Here is a 25,371-nt window from a genome sequence, read left to right on the forward strand (position 1 = left end):
CAAAGCAGATGACTCTATGCACTGTCACCTCAGTAACAACCATACAAAAATAGACAAATACCCACCCCCTCCCTTTTTACTAAACCACAATAGCAGTTTTTAGCGCAGGGAGCTGCGCTGAATGCCCAGCACTGCTCTCGACGCTCATAGGCTCCCTGCGCTAAAAACCTCTACTGCGGTTTAGTAAAAGGGGACCATATTGTAAAATATAGAGAGCAGATATAAATTCAGACACATTTTAATCACTAAATTTAAAATAAAATCATTTTTCCTACCTTGTCTGGTGATTTCATGAGTCTCTGGTTGCACTTTCTTCTTCTGACTGTGCATCCAATCTTTCTTCCCTTCTTTTAGCCTGTATGCTTCCTCTCCTCCTGACCTCATTCCACCCCCCACCCCCAACGTTTTCTTCTTCTCTCCCTGCCCTCTCTTTCTTTCTCTCTTCATGCCCCCTTTCTTTTTTTCTGTTTCTCTTCTTTCTTTCTGTCTCCCTGCCTGCCCTCTTTCTCCCTCCCTGCCCTCCTCCAAGCCACTGCCGCTGCCATCGGATAACAGGCCCCCAAAGCCGCCCGCCGCCGGCCAAGCTCTCCCTGCTTCGGGCCCACCAGCATTCCTCTCCCCGACGTCAATTCTGCCGTCGGAGAGGAAGTTCCGCTGGCCAGAACTTCCTCTCCGACGGCAGAATTGACGTCGGGGAGAGGAAGGCTGATCGGCCCAAGATCGACCTATTAGGAGAAATGCTGCCGGGTCCTGCCTTTGAGGAAACAGAAAGTAGGCAGGACCTAGCAGCAAGAAGAGCAACCGCAAGCTTAACTGACCTGTCTCCCGCTTTAGCCCGCGAACGGGGCTCTAACATGTGTGTGCTGGCTTCCCTTCTCTCCCCCTCCCCCCCCCCCCGGACATAACTTCCGGTTTCAGAGGGAAGCGAAGGGAAGCCGGTACAAGCACACGTTAGCCCCCGGAGCATAAGTTCTCCAAGCCGTTTTTTTTTTTTTTAATGTTGAGCAGCGGAGGCAGCAGCAGAATTCAGGAGCAGGCCAGTCAGGAGGGGAAAAAAGAGAAGGGAAGAAGGGAACCCGCTCTGCGATCGACTGGAGTCGCCTGAGCGAGCGACCTGTCGATCGCGATCGACGCATTGGGCACCCCTGATGTAGAGCTTACAGGAATGGGGCAGGGATAGGGATAGCGACAAAACTCATGGGGACAGGGAAAAATTTGTCCCCATGTCATTCTCTACACTGACACTTACAAATCTTCCAGTTTGTTGATTTGATTCCCCCCATTCCAATTTCACCCTGATCCACTCAGCTCTGTGATCAGATACATCCCTTTCTGATGCCCTCCCTCTATCCCCCTCCCCCCCAAGTTCCAATCCAACATTTTGATTTCCCCCTTCTCCCCCTATTTAGATCCTTGGACAGAACCAGTTCCCGAGTCTGCTTTTAGTGTTTCCAATGATAGGGACCTCTCCTGAAATATTTGGAACAAACTCCTGATGAAGGCTTTTGCCAAAACACGGCCTCTGTTGATTCCTGTTTTTGCAATAAAGAGCTGGTTTGATTACATCCCATTCACATGCCTGGTGTGTTCCCACTGTGTTTTGGTGCAGTGAAGAGGAACAGGAGTGAAGTGATGCAGTGGAGAAGATATTGAAGATAAGGGGTGAAGGAGATGAGAAGACCCAGCTTGGAGTCAGAAAGGGTGAGACCCCAGGAAAATACTATCCATCCAATTGCTTAACTGGAGCTCCAAGCCTACTCTTGCCTGTCTCATGCCAACAGCAGAGATCAAGGCATTTCTGAGAAAGCCCATGGTGGTTCCAGACTGGCCATAACATACCCAGAAAGATGTGTAAAAATGACAACTGAGGCTGCTCATCATGTCTACAATCAGGAGAGAAGGGACCACTATATTAGGGGTCAGATGGTCTAAAGAGAGCTTATGAGCCAAAGCAGAAGCAAACGGGGTGTGGCCTTTTTGTTGGATTTTCTTAAATAACATTAAGTTAACTGCATAAATGACATTTTAAAGAGAATTCTGTGGCTGCAAATGTAGTTCAGAATATCTGTATGTTCAAATAAATATTAATTTCTACATAGTTCAATATGTATACTTTGGAGGAAAGGCAGGAGAGGGGAGATATGATACAGACATTTAAATACCTACATGGCCTAAATGCCAGTCTCTTTCAATTGAAAGGGAACTCCAGAGTGAGAGGGCATAAAATGAGGTTAAGAGGCTTAGGAGTAATCTGAGGAAATACTTTTTTTACAGAAAAGGAAGTACAGTACTCCCCCGAAATTTGCGGGGTTCCATTCCAGGAACTCCCACGAATCTTGAAAAACCGCAATTATGGTTTCTTGTGGAGGAGGCTGAAGAGGGCAGCGGGAGAGGCAGGAGCGCTGGCGAGTGAAGGAAATCACTCGCTGTATGCTCCGACCGCCTCTTCCTGCACTAAAGTCGGGCCTTACCAATCAGGAGCTGCATGTCAAAGCAGCTCCTGATTGGTAAGGCCCGACTTTAGTGCAGGAAGAGGCGGTCGGAGCATACAGCGAGTGATTTCCTTCACTCGCCGGCGCTCCAGCTGATCTCTCCTGCCTCTCCAGCTGTTATCTTCTGGTCCTCGGTCGCAGTCGGAAAATACCGCGAATGACTGGGACCGCAAACCGCCGATCGCAAATGACCGGGGGAACACTGTAAATGCTTGGAATAGTCTCTCAGTGGGGGTGTTGGAGACGAGGACTGTATCTGAATTCAAGAAAGTGTGGGACAGGCATGTAGGATCTTTGGAGGAAGAGGATGGGATAGTGGATGCTGCGGATGGGCAGCCATTTGGCCTTTATCTACCATCATGTTTCTATGTGTATAACTGTGGTTCGGTGTAGGTAAGACTCACTTTAAGCTGTTTCTGAATATAGCTTTAGATTCAGCTAGGCTTCAATGCTAAGAAATGTAAGGTCATGCACCTCGGAAGCGGAAATCCATGCAGGGCGTACTTCTTGAACGGAGAAAATTTAACTAGGACTTCAGCAGAACGAGATTTAGGAGTAATCATCAGTGCAGACATGAAAACTGCCAATCAAGTGGAGAAGGCTTCATCTAAGGCAAGGCAGATATTGGGTTGTATCAATAGAAGTTTCGTCAGCCGAAAGCCTGAAGTCATAATGCCGTTGTACAGGGCCATGGTGAGACCTCATCTGGAGTACTGTGAGCCAAGTATAGGATAATGAAGCCATTGTGACATCACTGATGAGGTTGGCTCTTAGGCATTGGTGTAATGAGGCATTATGACATCACAATCTTAGCTCTGGAATGTTGCTACTCTTTGGGTTTCTGCCAAATAACATAGTAAATGATGGCAGATAAAGACCTAAACGGTCCTTCCAGTCTGCCCATTAGTTATTCTCATTAAAAATACATGATTAGATTAACTTGTCTCTTCTTTGATATTTCTGGGTCATAGACTGTAAAGTCCACTGATATTGTCCGAGGTTCCAACTGCTGATGCTGCCATCTAATCAAGCCATTGTGACATCATTGCTGAGGTTGGCTCTTAGGCATTGGTGGAAGGAGGCATTATGACATCAGAATCTCAGCTCTGGAATGTTAATACTCTTTGTGTTTCTGCCTGGTACATGGGACCTGGGTTGGCCACTGTTGGAAACAGGATAAATAATAATAAATAAATAATAATTTATTTTTATATACCGCCAAACCATCAGTTCATGGTGGTTTACACCATGATATTACACTAGGGAATAGAAATACAATGTTATAAAACAATTATTAAAATAAAAGAAAACACAATTCAGAATAAAAGCACTAGGCAAAAGATACAACCTTGTAAAACTTGTAGAAGATAGTGATTACACAGTACTATTAATTACAATATAGTAAATAGAAATTACACAATATAGTTGATTGTATAATAATCATAAATTGATTGGAAGCTTAATAAATTTAAAAAATAAAATCAATTTTGTATTTCATATTTTCTGAATAGATAAGTTTTAAGATCTTTCCGGAATTGATAATAGGTGAGGGATGGAGAGATAAGAGCGTTCAAACATGAATTCATCACTCCTGCTTGGAATGCCAAGGTCCTATCCAAGAATTTTTTATAACGGCATGCTTTAGCTCTAGGGGAAAGAGAACCAAACTGAGCTTCGGGTATTTTTTTTAATAGTATAAAATCTAAAATGGGAAGAGAGATACATTGGTGCTAAACCAAATAAAATTTTAAAACAGATACAACTAAATTTGAATAAAACTCTGGCTTCAAACTGCAACCAGTAAAGCTTTTGATAATATAAAGCGATATGATCATGTTTTTTTAAATTAAAAATCAAACGAATTGCTGTATTTTGTATTATTCTCAGTCGACTGATTGGTTTTTTTTGTAGGAATATAAGTAAATGATATTACAGTAATCTAATGTGGAAAGAATTGATGATTGAACCAAAATTTTAAAGGATATAAAAGGGTAGTAAAGCATCTCTTGACCAGTATGCCAACGCTTATGTTCTAACCATCTGGTGTCATTCTTTAATGTCTATCTCAACATCAGTCCTCCAGCATTCTTCAGTGCAAGGCTTGAAGGTCAGTGGCTGGGCCCATTCATACTCTGATTCTTATGTGAGCCAAGTATAGGATAATGAACCCATTGTGACATCATTGATGGATCATAGGCAGTGGTGGAATGAGGCATTAAGACATCTCAGTTCTGGAATGTTGCTACTCTTTGGGTTTCTGCCAGGATCTTGGAACCTGGGTTGGCCTCTGTTGGAAGCAAGATACTGGGCTTGATGGACCTTCGGTCTGTCCCAGTATGCCAACGCTTATGGTCTTGTGTTCTAACCATCTGGTATTCTTTAATGTCTATCTCAACATCAGTCCTTCTACACCAGTGTTTTTCAACCGCTGTTCCGCGGCACAATAGTGTGCCGCGAGATGTTGCCTGGTGTGCCGTACGGTCAGGGCCGCCATCAGGGCAGTACCACCAGTCCTGCATTCAGGGGCCCGGAGCTGACAGGGGGCCCGGGCTCCCCCAGGGTCCTAGGCCACAGTCTAGGGAGAGGGGCGGTCCGCCCCACGTGGACAGGAGAGAGCTGGACGGGGGACCCGCGGAGTTCAATACATCTCGAGCCGCGAGGCTCGTCTTCTGTTCCTGCCTGCCCTGCAGCTAACATATAGCCGATCGCAAGCGTTCCCTGATGTCAGCGCTGACGTCGGAGGGAGGGCTTAAGCAAAGCCTGCCCTCCAACGTCAGCGCTGACGTTGGAGAATACTTCCGTTCGGCTATTTGTGCGCGGCAGGGCAGGCAGGAAGCAAAAGACAAGCCTCGCGGCTTGAGCTTCGTTTTGCTGAGAAAGTTGCAAAGATGGGCTGGGAGGCTGGGAGGAACACAAAAGGGGGGAGGGAGTGCGTTTTGGACACAAGGCATGAACTTGGGAGAGAGGAAGGGAGGGAAAGAGATGCTGAGGTGGGGGAGGGAATGGGTTTTTGGACACAGAAGGCATGGACTTGGGAGAGAGGAAGGGAGGGAAAGAGATGCTGAGGTGGGGGAGGGAATGCGTTTTTGGACACAGAAGAAATGGACTTGGGAGAGAGGAAGGGAGGGAAAGAGATGCTGAGGTGGGGGAGGGAATGAGTGTTTGGACACAGAAGAAATGGACTTGGGAGAGAGGAAGGGAGGGAAAGAGATGCTGAGGTGGGGGAGGGAATGAGTGTTTGGACACAGAAGGCATGGACTTTGGAGAGAGGAAGGGAGGGAAAGAGATGGTTGTGTACACGAGGAATAGAAGAAAGGAGAATTTTTGGTCATAGGGAGGGAGTGAGGTACAGATAGTGGCATACCAGGGTGGGGGGGGCGGTCTGCCCCACCCCGGGTTTACATCCCAAGGGGGTGCACAGCTGGCCACCCTCCAGTGTTGTCCCTAGGCCGGCAAACTGCGGCTCTTTAGCCACTTGAGTGCCACCGCCGCCATTGGGAACAGGCCGGCGCCAAGTTCTCCCTGCTTTTCCCTGTGGGGCCGGCCAACTCTCGCCACTCGCGTCAATTCTGACGTCGGAGAGGACGTTCTGGGCCAGCCAATCGCTGCCTGGCTGGCCTAGAACGTCCTCTCCGATGTTAGAATTGACGACGGGTGGCGAGAGTTGGTCGGCCCCGCGGGGAAGAGAAGCAGGGAGAACTTGGCGCCGGCCTGTTCCCGATGGCGGCGGTGGCACTCAAGTGAATTACTTTATATATATTCAATATAGGCACAGAGTTAAATTTTTTAACATTTTCTAATGGTGGTGTGCCTCGTGATTTTTTTCATGAAACAAGTGTGCCTTTGCCCAAAAAAGGTTGAAAAACACTGTTCTACACCATCATTCTTCAATGCAAGACTTTAAGGTCAGTGGCTGGGCCCATTCATATTCTGATTCTTATGTGAGCCAAGTATAGGATAATGAACCCATTGTGACATCATTGATGGATCATAGGTAGTGGTGGAATGAGGCATTATGACATCTCAGTTCTAGAATGTTGCTACTCTTTGGGTTTCTGCCAGGTACTTGGAACCTGGGTTGGCCTCTTTTGGAAGAAAGATACTGGGCTTGATGGACCTTCGGTCTGTCCCAGTATGACAACGCTTATGGTCTTATGTTCTATGATGTCATTCTTTAGTGTCTATCTCAACATCAGCCCTCCTACACCAGCATTCTTCAGTGCAAGGCTTGAAGGTCAGTGGCTGGGCCCATTCATACTCTGATTCTTATGTGAGCCAAGTCTAGGATAATGAAGCCATTGTGACATCACTGATGAGGTTGGCTCTTAGGCATTGGTGGAATGAGGCATTATGACATCACAATATCTGCTCTGGATACCAGAAACTGTCATTCTTTAGTGTCTATCTCAAGCTCAGTCCTTCTACACCAGCATTCCTTCTCTCCTTAAAGAATGGCATGGTGATGGTTTCCCCGGTAACTGAGGGATGCGGCCAAATTCTGTGCCCGTGTCACTCTCTACAAGTCACCATGTCTTCCTGCTCTTTCTCGCTCTCTCCTCCCATTTTTACTTATACTTGCTGTCTCTCAGTCTGATGTCCCCCTTTTCTCTGGTTGGGTCCACACTTAAATCAGATGCAGGTTTACCAAAGATTCGGCAATTTGTAGGCATCATAATTAAATCTGCCAGGCAGAAAGCCCACATCATACATTCTGTTTTTCTAAAGATAGAGCTTCTGATCAAATCTGAGACACCCCAGAGCTTTCTTGTGAATTTGCCAAATTTGTTTACAGACTTTTCCAGGTGTTTTGGTTTTTTTTTTTTTGTATATTCACCTGTCTGCTCTCTGATAACTGAAATTGTGAGTGTTTTAGAGGGAGTGGTGGGAGGAGAGGAAAGGAAGTATAACAGCATGTCTGCCTCTCAGCAAAATCAGTAAACAATTTTAAATAGTCATATACAGTATTTCCATAATTTCTGTCATGCTATACAGAGTTTTCTGCTTTTCAAATGCAGGTTACATCTCATGTAGGCCTGGGGCTTTAAAATGCAGGTGAGAAATTAAACAGCTGGCTTTGCTAGGTATACGCAAGCATTCAATCCCAATACAACAAACAAATTATCCTCATTCTGTTGATTTAAAAAAAATTTCCCTGTCTTTAAGCCAATGAAACCTGCGGATGTTTGCAGAAACAGCTGAAATGTATAGGAAAGCCACTGAAATTATTCCCAGTGATGATCTCTGTTCTGTCAAAGTTTTCCTGGAATAGATTCAAAGGCAAAACATAGAAAGAAAGTGCCCCCACCTCCCCTCAAAAAAACAAACACACGCACACACACACTGCCATCAGGAGTTTACAGAAAGTAGGTGACAGGAGCTTTAATGCATATTTAGCAGAAATTAATGAACAGGTGTCTGTCTTTGGGGCATCTTTCCGCATTATCTTTAATTTTAATGCAGGAGTCTTTTCCTGGGATAAAGTTACTGAATGTTTTTAATTATTATGTAAGCTCGAGGACATCTTTGTGGAAGCAAATCTGTGCTTTAGCTGCGGTGTTCACAAAAGACTGTTTCTACGAGTTAGTTGACCATTAAAGCAAACTAAGGGCGCGCTAGCGGCTTTAGCGCGTGCGACATTTAATCACACGCTAAGTCGCGCGCTAGCCGACAAACTACCGCCTGCTCAAGAGGAGGCGGTAGCGGCTAGCATGGCCGGCAGTTTAGCGCGCGCTATTATGCGCGTTAAACCGCTAACGCGTCTTTGTAAATGGAGCCCGAAATAATTACGAATATAGCCTGTAATTTTTTTACGGTATTGCTTCAGTGTCACTAAGGGGTCCTTTTACTAAGGTACGGAAATGCTAACTCATGCTAACGTGTCCATTATATCCCATGGACGCTTTAGTGCGCGCTAAACGTCTGCCGCACCTTAGTTAAAGGACTACTAAAGCTCTTGCAGCAAAGTCTGGAATTTTCTTTTTCATGCACTTGTAGGCCCTCTTTTACAAAGGCGCGCTAAGCGTTTTAGCGCAGATGTAGCGCGCGGTAAATCAATGCGTGCGCTAACCGCTAACGCATCCATAGGATAACATGCACGCGTTAGCGTTTAGTGCGCAATAATATTTAGCGCAATAATATTTAGCGTGCGCTAAAAAGCATAGCGCACCTTTGTAAAAGAGGGGGTTGGTGGCCTTGAAAGCAGAATGATGAATTTTTAAAAATCTAGGATTCTTCTGGATAAGATCCCATCTGTGATGTTCTTAGGGAAGGAGTTGGGTGGGTCCCTTGGGTTACGGAATATGCAAATTTCAGAGGAAAAATGTCTTTTTGTTGCATTTTCATGTTTCTTCAAGTTCAATTATTTAATATACCGCAAATATAAAACCAAGGCACAGTGGTACCTTGGTTTGCGAGTAACCCGGTTTGCGAGTGTTTTGCAAGACGAGCAAAAACACTCAGCAAACTTTTGACTCGCAAACCGAGTACTGCCCCGATTAACGAGCACTTACAGTCCAGGAAGCGCTGCTTTGGGGGATTCCTCTTCCATCTTCTGGCCAGCCTTCTACATCGGGTGCCTTCCGAAGGTTGGAGGACCTCTGTCTGGGCTTGCGCGGCCGGGTGCCGTCCCCCCTGCGCATTGCGTGTGACGCGCACAGTGTCAATCATCGGCGTTGTGCGTGTCGTGCGCGGCGTGCGGGTGGGGCGGCGCTCGGCTGTGAGGGCTCGGGTGGGGGCTCTTCAGCATGCGGAGGGCATCCGACGTGGAGGGCTGGCCGGCGGATGGAGGAGGCATCCCTCTGAAGCAGCACTGTGGGGTTCTCCGGCGGCTGGCATCCCCCCCCCAAAGCGGCACTGTGGGGTTCTTCTTCAGATAACCGAATTTTGGCGATTTCAGTATGTTCAGAATAGCTACCCCAGCAGTTTGTTTTTATGATTTTTAGTTAAATTTGTACTTATTTATTTGTCACAGAGGGTATAAGGTAGGGTTGCCAGATTTCCTCTTTGTAAAAAAGAGGGTGCCTGGCCCTGCCCCATTCTGGCCCAGGTCCCACCCCGTTTTGCCTCCGGCTCCTCCCTATTGCTCCTCCAGCCTTGCCCACCTACAAACCTCCCTGAGCTTCAAGGCCGCATTTAGAAGCCTTCGCTCATCTGCGGATGCAATGACGTCGCACATGTGCATACAACATCATCACGGTGACGTTCACGCATGCATGAAGGCTTCCAGGTGCGGCTGCTGAGCTCAGGACTTCCCAAAACTTGGAAAAATGCCGGGTTTTGGAAATTCCTTCGGGCGCCGGACAGTCCTCCAAAAAGAGGACATGTCCATGCTTTTCCAGACATCTGGTAACCCTAGTCTAAGGAGCTCGAGGCATTTCAAGTTTCAACATTGAGTAATGTTATGGCCCTCTAGAGATAGTACTAACATTCATGCCGCCCTCTGTGTATAATGGTTGCTTACGCCGTTCTGTAAAATAGAACTAACATTGCGCATTGGTTACGCTTGTGTACCCGCAAAAAGCAGAGAAAGTGTTTTGTAAAATTGCTCCAAAGTACTTATGTTACTTATGAAATGGGCTTAAAAAAAATGCCCTCTATGTCAGGGATGTCCAACCTGCGGCCTGAGGGCTGCATGTGGCCTTGTGAAGTATTTTGTGCGGCCCTGGTCGAGGGCGATGCAGCGTTTTCCTCTGCTATCCCCCGGTGTTTACCGTCTTGGCGGCTCCCTCCTCTGTCTTGCTGCAGCGTTTGCACGGCCCCAGAAAAATTTTTTTTTCAGCCAAGGTGGCCCAGGGAAGCCAAAAAGTTGGACATCCCTGCTCTATGCCTCTTTGCTGCAGACACAGAGGTTTCAATTCTATATTGGTCACCTACAAAATCAGCACCGTCTACCATGGGGAGTGTGTGGCACAGTGGTTGTGGGTTCAAATCTCATGTTGCTCCTTGTGAACCTGGGCATGTCATTTACCCCCGTTTTATACCGAAACATGGACCGTGTCGGGTCCATGCCACAGACTTTATACTGTGTACTACTTGGAGTTGTCAAGTATTTGTTTTGCTTTTACATGTGAAGACTTTTGACTGTTTACAATAAACTGGTGTTTGAGATCATCGCTTCCACATTCCTGGAGTGACATGCCCAGGTAGGGTTGCCAGATTTTCCTTTGGGAAAATCCGGACCCATGGCCACACCCCCAGGACTGCCCAGTTCCAACCCAGCCACGCCCTGTTTCGCCTCCCAGCCCCGCCCCCAGACGGCATCCGCACGTGCATGGACACGACCACAATAACATCACGTGCACGTGACGTAACCATGTTGTGTCCGCACATGCGCCGTCTGGGCTTCGAAAAGCTGTCCGGATCCCCAGACATGTCCTCAAAAGGAGGACATGTCCGGGGTAATCCAGACGTCTGATAACCCTATCACAAGGAGCAGGGCTGGGCTTGAACCTTCACCTAAGTTAGGCCCCTGATCCTCCCCTAACCGCACCTACTTTTAGGTAGGCACTTTGGACTAGGGCCTGGATTCTCGAACGGGCGCCCGTATCAGCAGTCACCGAATGTGCGTCAGTCACACATCGGCGCTAATGTTGGAATCTCGCCGACGCAAAAGTTTGGTGACAGAAACAGGCACCAGAAATGTAGGCCCGGGTTTTCCGGGCCTACATTTACAGTGCCTGTCTTCGTGTGAATCACGCCTGTGTAGGCGCTTCAGGAAGCCCAATGCCTCTTCTGGCGTTGGCCTAGCCTATTTTGGTGTTCGGCAGCCTAAAGAGCCTACCTAGGTGCAATTCCAGCGCCGATTTTCTAGGCGCCGGTATGCGCCTCAAATCTCCATTAACAACGCCATTTGGATGGTGTTCTTAACGGAGGTAGGGGTGCCTACTGGCACCGAGAAAATAGACACCAGTTCGAGAATCCGGGCCTTGGTGCCTACTCTTTATAGAATCACGTTTTTCAAGTTAGGCGCCCAACTTTCAATTAAGTCCATTTAGTGGTAATTACGAAGTGTTAAGTGCCAGCTATCGACACCGATTAAGTCAATTAACCAATTAATTTAGGTGCTTGCATCGACTAGGCATACCAATGTATGTGTTTAACTTTGGACGGATTGCACTTCTCCCTCCATATTCGTGGGGGTTAGGGGCAGAGCCGGCCTGCGAATATTAAAAAACCGTGAATAATATTCGGGCCGGTTCTGCCCCTAACCCCCACTTCCCCCGGCTATTTTAGGCCCTAAAAGCCCCCCCCCTTTAAGCCTTACTTGGTGGTCTAGCGGGTTTTCAGGCAGGAGCCATCTTCCCACACTCCTGCCCCGTGCAGATCGCTCACAGGAAATGGCTGCCTTGAGCTCCCGTAGTCTCTCGAGCCATTTCCTGTGAGCGATCTGCACGGGGCAGGAGCGTGGGAAGATCGCTCTTGCCCCGAAAACCCGCTAGACCACCAGGTACGGCTTAAGGGGGGGGCTTACAGGGCTTAAAATAGCCTGAAAAATGAAAATAATTTTTTTAATTTAAAACCGCGAATAAGCGAATCCGTGGATATGGAATTTGCAAATACGGAGGGGGAAGTGTATATAGAATTTGCCAGAGACTGGTAAAAACCTATTATCGCATCTGTCTTCGTAAAATGAGAAAGATGATGACGTAGTTCAGAAATCACTGTTGCCGTTTTCATCTGTGTTGTACAAACTCTTGTCTTCTTAATTTTCGCTTTCTGTTTTGCATGGCAGCGACTATGGATTTGAAAGGCATGGCAGCAACCAGTGTAGTCCTGCTTTCTGGTATAATCCAGCCTCACCGTCCAGGGACTGCAGCCTGGGTCAGAGTTATCTGAAGAGCACAGGGTAAGAACTAGACGAAGCACTTAAAACATCTGCTTTTCAGATTATTTTCATTATTTACATGTAAGGAGAAAGCTAATGTATGGATGTGGTGTAAAGACGTGTCTGTAGAGAAGGGAGTGGAGTGTGTCTTCAATTTGGTAGAAATGGCAGAAAATTCAGTTTATTCTGGCTTCATTCATCTTGTCTCTCAGTGCACACCTTCAGCTTCTGGTGACCTTGTGCTATTTTTCCTGCATGCCTGGCTGCCTTTCAGCCTCTCAGTGATAACAATATCTGTATTTGGACGCTGCTTTATTACTAAGGCACCAAATGAAATATGTTAACTGAGATACAAGGTATACATTGTGGCTTATTGAGTGCTATGGGAAAATAGAGACTCATTTCCAGAATATGTAAACCAAATGATTGAGAAATTGGCTGAATTTGCACCTCTTAATAATAATATTTATTTATTCAATTTTCTATGCTGCTCTCCCAGGGGAGCTCTGAATGGTTGACATCAGAGGTCTCCAACTCAAACCCTTTGCAGGGCCACGTTTTGGATTTGTCGGTACTTTGAGGGCCTCAGAAACAATAGTTAATGTCTTATTAAAGAAATGACAATTTTGCATGAGGTAAAACTCTTTATAGTTTACAAATCTTTCCTTTTGGCTAAGTCTTAATAATAATATTGTCATTTATAGCTAAAGAGACATATGATCAAGAAACGGTTTTATTTTACTTTTGTGATTATGATAAACATACCGAGGGCCTCAAAATAGTACCTGGCGGGCCGAATGTAGCTCCCGGGCCGCGAGTTTGACACCACTGGTTTACATGAATTTGTTCAGGTACTCAAGCATTTTTCCCATCTGTCGTGATGGACTTATGATCTACCTAATGTACCTGGAGGGATTGGGTGACTTGCCCAGGGTCAAAGGGAGCAGTGTGGATTTGAACCCCCAACCTCAGGGTGCTAGGGCTGTAGCTTTAACCACTCTGCCACTGAAGGTGTGTAGTTTGAGGGTGGGTGGCAGGCACTTGGGCAGAGTCTGGGCGAGGCGCACAATTATGCATGCAAATTATAGAATGTTGTAATTTATCTACGTATTTTAAACAATCTTGGCAAAACCATCACACTGGGTTTATGGCTGGTGTATTGTATATACTTGAATATAAGTCGATCCGAATATAAGTTGAGACCACCATTTGTCCCCCATAAAAGGAGGAAAAATGATTGACTCGAATATAAGATGTGGGGCTTAATATTCAAGTGCCCTGTCCAGCCAAGATCTGCACTCAACACCCCCTCCCTCCCTCCCCTGTCAGGCTCTGCACCCAGCCCCCCCCCCCCTTCCTTCCCTGTCCTGCCAGGCTCTCCACCATGTCCTCCCTCCCTCCCTTGCTCCCTCCCAGGCTCTGAACGCTGTCCCCTCTCCCTGCCCTGTCCATTATACCTTCTCTCTGCCGCTATCCTGCATGCCACCATGTCTATGACCTGTGTACCTGGAATCTCTGGTGGTCCAGAGGTGTAGCAGGCAGGAGTGAGCTTTCTGTACTCGTGCCCCACTGTTGAGCTGGTTGCCGCCGCGTGTTCTGGCGGTTCAGCTGTACCGAGCAAGAGCATGCTTTGGTTACTGCTGCTCGGCGCTGAGCAGCTTCCTGAATGGCTGCGGGGAGTCCCGCGAGATTTTGCGGGAGCCATTCAGGAAGCCGCTCAGCTCCTGCTTAGTACAGCTGAACCTCCAGAACACGCGACAGCGACTGGCTCAGCAGCGGGGCAGGAGCTCCTGCCTGCTACACCTCTGGATCACCAGGGATTCCAGGTACGCAGGTCATACGGAAGGCGCAGGGCATGCAGGATAACGACAGACAGGAGGTACAATGGACAGGGCAGGGAGGGGGGACAGGGTGCAGGGCCTGGCAGCCCGGCAGAGGCCTGCAACAAGTTTGGGAGGGGGGGGGATGGGCGCTGGGCGCCATGGCGCAAATATAAACCAGGTCTCTCATTTTGGGACCAAGTCTATATGATAAGTGATTGTGCCTAAAATATAGTCACAATTGGTGTGACAATATATAGTGTTCTATAAAGGAAAGCAGGGACCTATTTTTCTTGACAGAATAGGCTCCAAATAAGTGCATTTTTTGTCATTTATGGTAAAAATAAGCACCACTTTATTAAATAGCCAATACGAGGGGCATTGAAAATGTATCTCTCAACTGGCAATGAATTAAAAAAACTCATAATCAGTGCTGACCCCACAAGTGTCTTTGAATGTTGACTAATTTTTATTTTTATTTTTGCAAGAGAAGCAAAAATGATATCTTGAGAATCAGTTTGACTGAGCAATCGTTACTAAATATAGATTGAGCTTGAAGTGGCAAGGACAACGGCTTGCCCAGTTCTTCAGTCGCATTCCTTACGGAGTCTGACAAGGTTGTTGCTGCTGGTTGCAAAAAGTAATGGATGGCGGACTTTGTTTTGTGAGAGGCCGGTTTAACGTTTCTGTTCTTTCAGCGTTCGCACGTTCCGGGTCAAGACGCATCTTCTAAGGGCTCCTTTTACTAAGGTGCGCTAGCGTTTTTAGCGCATGCACGAAATTACTGCGCGCTACACCGCGTGGTATGCTTCTAGAAAAACGCCAGCTCAATGCTGGCGTTAAGGTCTAGCACGGGCGGCAATTTAGCGTGCGTTATTCTGCGCTTTAAGGCCTTAACGCACCTTAGTAAAAGGAGCCCTAGGTTTTGAAAATTGCATAAATATATATATATATATATTTTTTTTTTTTCTAAAGAGAAAGAAAAATGAGAGATGTCTCTCCTTCTGCAACTACTCCTGACTCATTTTTTTTCTTCCCCCTGCTTATCGCCTCAGCTGATACTCCTCATTTCATTGCTGTGTGAACAGGCCCCTAAACGTTCACTGTCCTAACGGCAGTTCTCCAGTCCTCAGGCACCACGACTGTACCTGACCCTTGTCTTTGCACTGCATGAGCCGGTATTTCTGCATGGGCTGCCCCCCCCCTCCCCCCTCAGCTTGCTGCTGCTCTGGACTACAAACTCTAACCACAAAGGCTATAAGCCTTGATTACAAAGCCTTGGGCATGAAGCGCCTTGGGCGGGAGCAGTAGCATAGTAAGGAGGGAACGAGGGGGCGGTCCTCCCCGGGCGCCATGTTGGTGAGGGCACCAGCACCCCTCTTCCTCTCGGTCCCACACTTCTTCCCATTCCTCCCCTCCACACACGTGCCCCCTTCCCTTCCCCCATACTTGTTCGCAACAGTCAACAACATGCTCTTTGCGACCTCGTCGGCTCTCCCACCGATGTCACTTCCGGGTGCCGTGCATAGGAAGAGATCAAGTTTCAAGTTTATTAAATTTTTGATTAATCGCTTTGTCATAATTTCAAAGCGATGAACATAAATACAAAGTAATAGAAGTGAATACAAAATTACCTTATTAAAAAATAAAAAATAAAAATTAAATATAATCTAAAACATTAATTGTCCATAATCATTAAACATATACTATATACATACTTGACAAGACATGAATAAAGGGAAAAGGGATAAGAAATACAAAATTCAATAAAAAGAGAGGTAGGGGCAAAACATGAGGTTGGGAATTAAAATTAATGCATCATTGTGTTACTGTTTATGAGTACTTAATCGAAAGCGTCTTTGTAAAGGAACGTTTTTAGGTTGATCTTAGATGTTAGAGGGAGAGCCGATGGGTTCATGAGGAACACATTATTGACCACCACATGCAACAACTTTAACTACAGGTACAGGGGAACTGAAGAGAAAGGAAGGAGGTGGGGGGTGCATGCAGCGGGCAGCACTAGGGAAGGACCGTGGAGCGCACATGGCAGGTGGGATCGGGGAAGGAGCCGATGCGGAGACGAGGGCAGTGGAGGGGTTTCTACCGCTCCGAGTGCCTCTCACCCTCTCTACGCCACTGAGGCAGGAGATTCTCCTTCCCACAAGTTCACACTTTTTCCCATGCAGATGACCTCTTTGTCCTCTGTGTAGCAAAAGACCCCTTCACAGACAGACTGCAACACAGATCAAAACTGATTGAAGATCTAAGAACGTGGCCACAACTGAAGTTCCTTAAACTAAAGAAGCAGAAGACGAAGATGCTCTGGTTCGGTGACCACAACTCACCACCTCACTCAGAGCTAACTCTATTCTCGGGTGAGAAGCGCACAATAAACGAGACATCGAAAGTACTAGGAGTAATCCTGGACTCTGATCTCACCATAGAAGAGTAGATCACCTTCTTCAGACTGACACAGCTGAGGACGATAAGTTTTAAGTTCAAGTTTCAAGTTTATTAGAAATTTGATGAATCGCTTATACATAAATTACTAAGCGAATTACATTAAAATCCAAAATATGCATACATTAAAATACAAGATATGCATACAACATATAAATTAAAAAATAACTACTCAGAAAAGGGGTTCGACAAACAGACCAACAGACAAAACTGAATGTGAGAGGAATGAAGGGATAAAGTTACAATATTAATAATTTTGAAAACCGGGAAACAATAAAGGGAAAAAACATTAGGATGGGTTTCTTTTTGATTTTTGATAAAGAGTCTACTGCACTGTAACTATTCCAATCAGAGGGTAAAAGCATCTTTAAACAAGAAGGTTTTTAGATTATTTTTAAAACGGCTAATGTCTTTTTCGTCTCTTATATATTGGGGTAGAGAATTCCAGACTTGGGGGGGCTACTATTGAAAATATATCATGTCGTCTAGTGCCGATCACTTTTAAAGAAGGGACTTCCAGGAGACCTTGGGTCAAAGAACGAAGGGGGCGAGAAGAGTTATATGGAATAAGGATCCTGTTTATAAATTGCGGTTCGTTTGTGGATAAAGTTTTAAATACTAAAAGTAGAATTTTAAAGGTAATGCGATGGTTAATGGGGAAGCCAGTGTGAGGCAACTAGGAAAGGGCTTACAGGGTCGTATTTTTTACCATTGTGAATAAGTTTAACGGCAAGATTTTGAATTATCTGTAAATTATCTGGTAAATTATCTGTAAGATCTGCCTTGGGCCCAACCAGCATTAGGACATTTGCTCAAGCAGTTCTACATCCATATCTAGGCTACTGCAACATCCCCCCAAAAAGGTCTAGAGGTTGCAGCTACTCCAGAACACAGTGGCTAGACTGAACCCTTCGCTAGGCCCGATTTAAAAGGACCAGTTCTGCTAATGGCAGAACTACACTGGCTGCCAGTCAAGAACAGAATCCAATTCAAAATCGCAAAGAATGACCCAATAACACAAACTGCTACTTCCCCATAAGAACATAAGAATTGACGCTGCTGGGTCAGACCAGTGGTCCATCGTGCCCAGCTGTCCGCTCACGCGGCAGCCCTCTGGTCAAAGACCAGCGCCCCGAGACTAGCCCTACCTGCGTACGTTCCGGTTCAACAGGAACTTGTCCAACTTGGTCTTGAATCCCTGGAGGGTGTTTTCCCCCTATAACAGCCTCCGGAAGAGGGTTCCAGTTTTCCACCACTCTCTGGGTGAAGAAGAACTTCCTTATGTTCGTATAGAATCTATCCCCTTTCAAGTTTAGAGAGTGCCCTCTCGTTCTCTCTACCTTGGAGAGGGTGAAAATCTGTCTTTATCTGCTAAGTCTATTCCCTTCAGTATTTTGAATGTTTCGATCATGTCCTCTCTCAGTCTCCCCATGTCAAGTCCAGAGGAAATCACTCTTTTCTTTGAGTTCCATGGCCGTAAAATATGAAACTGCCTTCCAACTTGCTCATGGCAGATACCCTCCTACCTTCCATTCAGGAAACATAGAAACATAGAAATAGACGGCAGATAAGGGCCCACGGCCCACCTAGTCTGCCCACCTTAATGTCCCTCCCCTACCTTTGCCCTGTGAATAGATCCCATGTGCCGATCCCATTTGGCCTTAAAATCAGGCACGCTGCTGGCCTCAATCACCTGTAGTGGAAGACTATTCCAGCGATCAACCACTCTTTCAGTGAAAAAAAATTTCCTGGTGTCACCTCGTAGTTTCCCGCCCCTGATTTTCAACGGATGCCCTCTTGTTGTCGTGGGACCCTTGAAAAAGAAGATATCTTCCTCCGCCTCGATGCGGCCCGTAAGATACTTGAACGTCTCGATCATGTCCCCCCTCTCTCTGCGCTCCTCGAGCGAGTAACATAGAAACATAGAAAGATGACGGCAGATAAGGGCCATAGCCCATCAAGTCTGCCCACACCATTTACCCACCCTCTTAAGTCTACTGACCCCTAAAGTACAATAATTGTACTGTCATTCTACTGACCCGCCAATTCAAGTCCTAGTGACCCTATCCCTTGGCATGACCTCGTAGGGATCCCACATAGGTATCCCATTTGTTCTTGAAGTCTGGGATGCTGCGTGCCTCGACCACCTGTACTGGAAGCTTGTTCCAATGCTCAATCACTCTCTCCGTGAAGAAGTACTTCCTGGCGTCTCCACGAAACTTCCCTCCCTTGAGTTTGAGCGGATGTCCTCTTGTGGTCGAGGGTCCCTTGAGAAGAAAGATATCCTCTTCCACCTCGACCCGTCCCGTGATGTACTTAAAAGTCTCAATCATGTCTCCCCTCTCCCTATGCTCTTCGAGAGTGTAGAGCTGCAATTTGCTCAATCTTTCTTCGTACGGGAGACCCTTTAGCCCCGAGACCAACCTGGTGGCCATCCGCTGAACCGATTCAATTCTGAGCACATCCTTACGGTAATGTGGCCTCCAGAATTGCACACAGTATTCCAGATGAGGTCTCACCATGGCTCTGTACAATGGCATCATGACTTCAGGTTTCCTGTTGACGAAGCTTCTCTTGATACAACCTATCATCTGCCGTGCTTTAGATGAAGCCTTCTCCACCTGAGTGGCTGCCTTCATGTCAGCACTGATGATCACTCCCAAGTCTCGTTCTTCCGTAGTCCTTGTTAAAGTTTCTCCATTCAGGGTGTAGGTTCTGCAAGGATTTCCGTTACCGAGATGCATGACCTTACATTTCTTGGCGTTGAAGCCCAGCTGCCAGATCAAGGACCATTTTTCTAAAGTACGCAGGTCTTGCTCCATAGCATCCTGTAGATTATAGCCGTTTACTATATTGCATAGTTTGGCGTCATCAGCGAATAAGGTTACCTTGCCTTGAAGCCCTTGAGTTAGATCCCCAATGAATATGTTGAAGAGGAGTGGGCCCAGGACTGAACCCTGTGGCACTCCACTAGTCACCTCTGACATTTTAGAGAAGGTACCGTTAACCACCACCCTCTGAAGTCTGTCACTAAGCCAATCTTTAACCCATGCAGTTAGAGTCTCTCCTAATCCCATCGATTTCATCTTGTTCAGCAGCCTGCGGTGTGGGACGCTGTCAAACGCTTTGCTGAAGTCCAGGTACACGACGTCCAAGGACTCTCCTGAGTCCAGTCTTCTTGTTACCCAGTCAAAGAAGCTGATTGGACTGACATGACCTACCCTTGGTGAATCCATGTTGGCTGGGATCCCGGAGATTTCCCTCGTTCAGGATCGTATCTAATTTATATTTAACTAGTGTTTCCATGAGTTTACACACTATTGAGGTGAGGCTTACCGGTCTATAGTTCGCAGCCTCAGCCTTGCAACCCTTTTTATGTAGAGGAACGACATTGGCTGTTTTCCAGTCCAACGGAACTATCCCCGTACTTAGTGAGAGATTGAATAGCATTGTCAACGGTTCCGCCAGAACATCTCTCAATTCTCTGAGCACTCTTGGGTGTAAATTGTCCGGACCCATGGCCTTGTTTACCTTTAGCTTTGCCAGTTCGTTGTAGACGTCCCCAGGTGTGAATTCAAAATTCTGAAACGGGTCATCCATGTCTTGTTTTATCATCAACTGTGGTCCGTGTCCCGGTGCTTCGCGGGTGAAGACTGAGCAGAAATATTCATTTAGTAGTTCTGCTTTTTCTGAATCTGCCATCGCGTAGTTTCCGTCCGATTGTCTAAGGCGTACTATACCGTCTGTGTTCCTTTTCCTGTCACTGATATACCTAAAGAAGGATTTGTCCCCTTTTTTAATGTTTTTTGCCAGAGTTTCTTCCACTCGAAGTTTGGCCTCCCTAACTGCTCTTTTGACCGCCGCAGATCTGGTCTTATATTCTACTTTAGTTTCTTTTCTCTGCGTACATTTGTAGGAAAGAAATGCTTTTTTCTTCTCCTTAATGAGGTGCGAGATCTCTTCAGTGAACCATTGGGGTTTGTTGTTTCTTTGTCTTTTATCTACTGATTTTATGTAGCGATTAGTTGCTTCGTATATAGATGATTTCAGGTACGACCACATAGTTTCCACATTGCCGGTCTCTGCTTGGTCCTGCAGCTTCTGATGAACGAAATCTCCCATGCGTGCGAAGTCGGTGTCCCGGAATTTGAGCACCTTTGTTTTTGTAATTGATTTAGGGGATCCTTTCCCAAGGTTGAACCATACCATGTTATGGTCGCTGGAGGCTAGCGTATCTCCTACCGCGACCTCTGAGACGCTTTCCCCGTTGGTGAGTACCAGGTCTAGGATCGCCTGGGCCCTAGTGGGCTCCGTTACCATTTGTCTGAGATGTACTCCTTTTATGGAGGTCAAAAGCCTCCTGCTGCTGCTGGTTGTTGCTGAAAATGTGTTCCAGTCTGCATCCGGCATGTTGAAGTCTCCTAGCAGTACAGTGTCGCCCCGTAGAGTTATATTCTCTATGTCTTCAATTAATTCTGCGTCCATGTCTTCCGGTTGTCTTGGAGGTCTGTATACGACACCAAGATACAGGCATTTTTTGCCACCTCTTGCCAGGTTTATCCAGAGGGACTCCCCGGTATACTTGACATCAGTGATCCTGGTGGTTTTGATGCCCTCTTTAATGTATAGTGCTACCCCTCCACCTAACCTGCCCTTCCTGTCCTGACGAAGTAGATTGTACCCCGGTATAGCCATATCCCACCCATGTGCGTCCGTGAACCAAGTCTCGGATATTGCCACCATGTCCAGGTTGGCATCCCTAATTTCAGTTTCCAGTTCTAGAATTTTATTGCCTAAACTGTGTGCATTAACATACATGGCCCTCCACCCTTAGCTGTAATTTGTCAAGCCGTTTTTCGTATGGTAGATCTTTGAGTCCCGAGACCATCCGGGTGGCCATTCTTTGCACCGACTCCAGTCTCAGCACATCCTTGCGATAATGCGGCCTCCAGAATTGCACACAGTATTCCAGGTGGGGCCTCACCATGGATCTATACAATGGCATAATGACTTCCGCCTTACGACTGACGAAACCCCTTCGTATGCAGCCCATGATTTGTCTTGCCTTGGACGAAGACAAATCATGGGCTGCATACGAAGGGGTTTCGTCAGGAAGGCTAATAAAAATACAGTGGTACCTTGGATTACGAGTATGATCCGTTCCAGGATCATGCTCGTAATCCAAAATGCTCGTTTATCAAAACAAAGTTCCCCATAGACAATAGTGGCAACAGCAACGATTGGTTGCAGAACCCGGAGTCTGTACCTGTTGGGGCCGGGTGCTGCAGCCCTGTCTCCTCAGTCTGCCTCCTTTGTCCATCATCGGAAGAAGAACCCGACAGTGCCGCTTCGGGGGGATGCCAGCCACCAGAGAATCCCACAGTGCTGCTTCGGGAGGGGGATGCCAGCCGCCGGAGAACCTCGCAGTGCCTTCAGAGGGATGTCTCCATCCACCGGCCTGCCCTCCACATCGGATGCCCCTCTCATGCTGGAGAGACCCCACCCGAGCCCACGCAGCCGAGCGCCGCCCCACCCGCACGCCGTGCACGACCCGCACAACGCCGATGATTGACACTGTGCGCGTCACACGCAACGCGCAGGAGGGACAGCACCCGGCTGCGCAGGCCCAGACAGAGGTCCTCCAACCTGCGGAAGGCGCCCGACGTAGAAGGCTGGCCGGAAGACGGAAGAGGAATCCCCCGAAGCGGCGCTTCCTGGACTGTTAAGTGCTCGTTGATCGGGGCAGTGTTCGGTTTGCGAGTCAAAAGTTTGCTGAGTGTTTTGCTCGTCTTGCAAAACACTCGCAAACCGAGGTACCACTGTACATCTATTCTCATTATAGTCCTGGACTGAAGCGCTATAGTGCATGATCTTATTTATTTAATTTTCTAAACTCCTCTCCCCAGGGTGCTCAGAATGGTTTACATGAATTTAATAATAACTTAATTCTTATATACCGCAATACCACAAGCAGTTCAAAGTGGTTTACAGTGGAAGAGACTGTATACAGACAGCGATATAGTGGAACACTAAGGGCTCCTTTTACTAAGTTGCGGTAGTGTTTTTAGCGCACGCAGCAGATTAGCGCGGGCTAACCCCCGCGCTATGCGTAAAATCTAATGCCAGCTCTATGGAGCCATTAGCGTCTAGCACGCATGGCATTGCAGCGCGTGTGGCATTGTAGCGTACGCTAAGCGCGTGCTAAAACCGCTAGCGCTAATTAGTAAAAGGAGCCCTAAATAATAAACAATGGATAAAAGTCCTCTTTTGTTATCAAACTAGCTGCCTTACGGATTTTTTAAACACAATTGCCTCCAATATGTGTCATATAATTCGCAACTGAGCTCTCGGATCCCTGCGCTGATGAGTCATTGAGTTTTTAAATCAGCTTAAGCGGGTACTGGATATCTTTCATTGAGCTCTGTGCATACTATTTTTTTTTTTTTTAAATTTAAACTATTCGTGCTTGCAACATCTTAAAGTGCTTATTGTGATAGATATGAAAATGTGAAAAGAACCAGCACTTATCTTGGTTTCTATGCTGATTCTTCTAAAGTTTATTCTTGGCCCAATGGGACCCGTTTCGCCAAATTATTGGTTTCTTCAGGGGTCTGCGTTTTTATGAACAGCTAAGCTGCTCACAATCTATCTAATGTACCTGGGGCAATGGGGGGATTGAGTGATTTGCCCAGGGTGACAAGGAGCAGTGTGGGCTTGAACCCACAACCCCAGGGTGCTGAGGCTGTAGCTTTAACCACTGCACCACTCTAGAAATCAAAATGTAGCAGAAGTGAGCCAAGTATAGGACAATCAAGCCATTGTGACATCACGAGGATGGCTCTTATTGGTGCAATGAGGCATTATGATGTCACAATACCAGCTCTGGTTATCAGAGGCTGAAACTTTTCACACTATTTATTTGTTCATTTTTCTATGCTTTGCTCCCAGGGGAGCTCAGAACGGTTTACATGAATTTATTCAGGTACTCAAGCATTTTTCCCTGTCTGTCCTGGTGTGCTCACAACTGATCTAATGTACCTGGGGCAATAAGAGGGGGAGGGCTGGATTAAGTGACTTGCCCAGGGTCACAAGGAGCAGCGTGCACCACGACTGTGCACAAGTACAATTTATTCAGGTACTCAAGCATTTTTCCCTGTCTGTCCTGGTGGGCTCACAATTGATCTAATGTATCTGGGGCAATGAGGGAGGGAGGGGGGGGGGGGGGCTGGATTAAGTGACTTGCTTGAATACATGAATAAATTCATGTAAACCATTCTGAACTCCCCTGGGAGAACAGCATAGAAAATTGAACGAATAAATAGTGTGAAAAGTGTCAGCCTCTGATAACCAGAGCTGCTATTGTGACATCATAATGCCTCATTCCACCAATGCCTAAGAGCCAGCCTCATCAGTGATATCACAATGGCTTGATTGCCCTTTACTTGGCTTACTTTTGCTACATTTTGATTTCTAGAGTGGCGCATCCCACAATCTCGGGGTGCTGGGGCTATAGCTTTAACCACTGTGCCACAATGATTCCCAGTAGACAATTGTGAGGTATAAGAAAAATATGGTATGGTATATATAGTGTGCCCAAACTGAGGTGGCAATTAGGTGTCAAGCTCTGGGTGTGGCTACAAGAGTTTACTACTACTATTATTTTTACATTTCTGTAGTGCTGCCAGAAACATAAAGCGCTGTACATTACATTAGCCATGAAGAGAGACAATTCCTGCTCGACAGAGCTTACAATCTAATCAAACAGACAAACAGGACAATTGGGGTAAGGAACTCCAGAGGGAGTGACAAGAGACCTGGGTACTTTACAAGCGGATTAGAATTAGGAGTTAAAAGTAACATCGAAAAAGTGGGCTTTTAGCCTGAATATGAACCCTTGCCAGAGACAGAATTTGACCTATCGTCTTAGGCAGCCTGTTCTAGGCTTAAGGGGCAGCAAGATAGAAGGGGCGGAGTCTGGAGTTGGCAGTAGAGGGGAAGGGTACGGTTAGGAGAGACTTATCTGACAAAAGTTCCCGGGTGGGAGATGAGAGGAGAGATACTGAGGAGCTGCAGAGTGAACACACTTGTAAGTCAACAGGAAGAGTTTGAACTGTATGCAGAAGTGGAGAGTGGTGGTGGTGGTGGGGGGGGGAACGTGAGCACAGCGATGGCGGAACGTTAGACACCAAAACGGGGCTGAAACAGTAGTCGGGCAGCATCTACAGTAAGTGTTCTAGCATGTAACTAAATTTAAATTGAATCAGGTTGGGCGGACTGGATGGACCATTCGGGTCTTTATCTGCCGTCATCTACTATGTTCCTATGGGCTCCTTTTGCAGAGCTGCGAAAGCGGTTTTAGTGCTGAATTTCTGCCCGCGCACTAGACACCAATGCCAGCATTGAGCTGGCGTCAGTTCCAGCCGTGTAGCATGGGTTTAGCGCGCGTTAAAATACTGCGTGCGTTAAAAACATTATCGCAGCTTAGTAAAATCTATGTTACAAAGGGAGCTTTCGCATAGATGGGGCATGGGTGCTATCATTATTCACCATGCATTTTATGGAATAGTTGCATTTATTCACCCAACTGCTGATGACATGGGGACAAATGCCGTCCTCGTGAGCTCTGTCCCTGTCCCATTCCTACAAGCTCTGCCTGAACTGCACATGCTAATCTAATCTAATCTAATCCTTAGGTTTGTATACCGCATCATCTCCACGTTCGTAGAGCTCAGCGCAGTTTACAGTAGATGAAATAGGAAGGAACTACAACAAAGGG

The 25,371-nt window shown here is 46.7% G+C and overlaps 1 protein-coding gene across 6 annotated transcripts in view; it reads left to right on the forward strand.

Annotated features, from left to right (window-relative positions):
* Positions 1-25,371, forward strand: part of SORCS3 (sortilin related VPS10 domain containing receptor 3) — a 1,299,528-nt gene that overhangs the window by 1,164,751 nt on the left and 109,406 nt on the right. For all 6 annotated transcript variants that reach the window (XM_033941704.1, XM_033941705.1, XM_033941708.1 and 3 more), the window contains one exon: positions 12,223-12,336. In XM_033941704.1, the coding sequence (XP_033797595.1) occupies positions 12,223-12,336 (114 nt within the window). The remainder of the gene's footprint in view (positions 1-12,222; positions 12,337-25,371) is intronic.

This window comes from Geotrypetes seraphini, chromosome 4 (genome assembly GCF_902459505.1).
Source record: "Geotrypetes seraphini chromosome 4, aGeoSer1.1, whole genome shotgun sequence".
Lineage (NCBI taxonomy): Eukaryota > Metazoa > Chordata > Amphibia > Gymnophiona > Dermophiidae > Geotrypetes > Geotrypetes seraphini.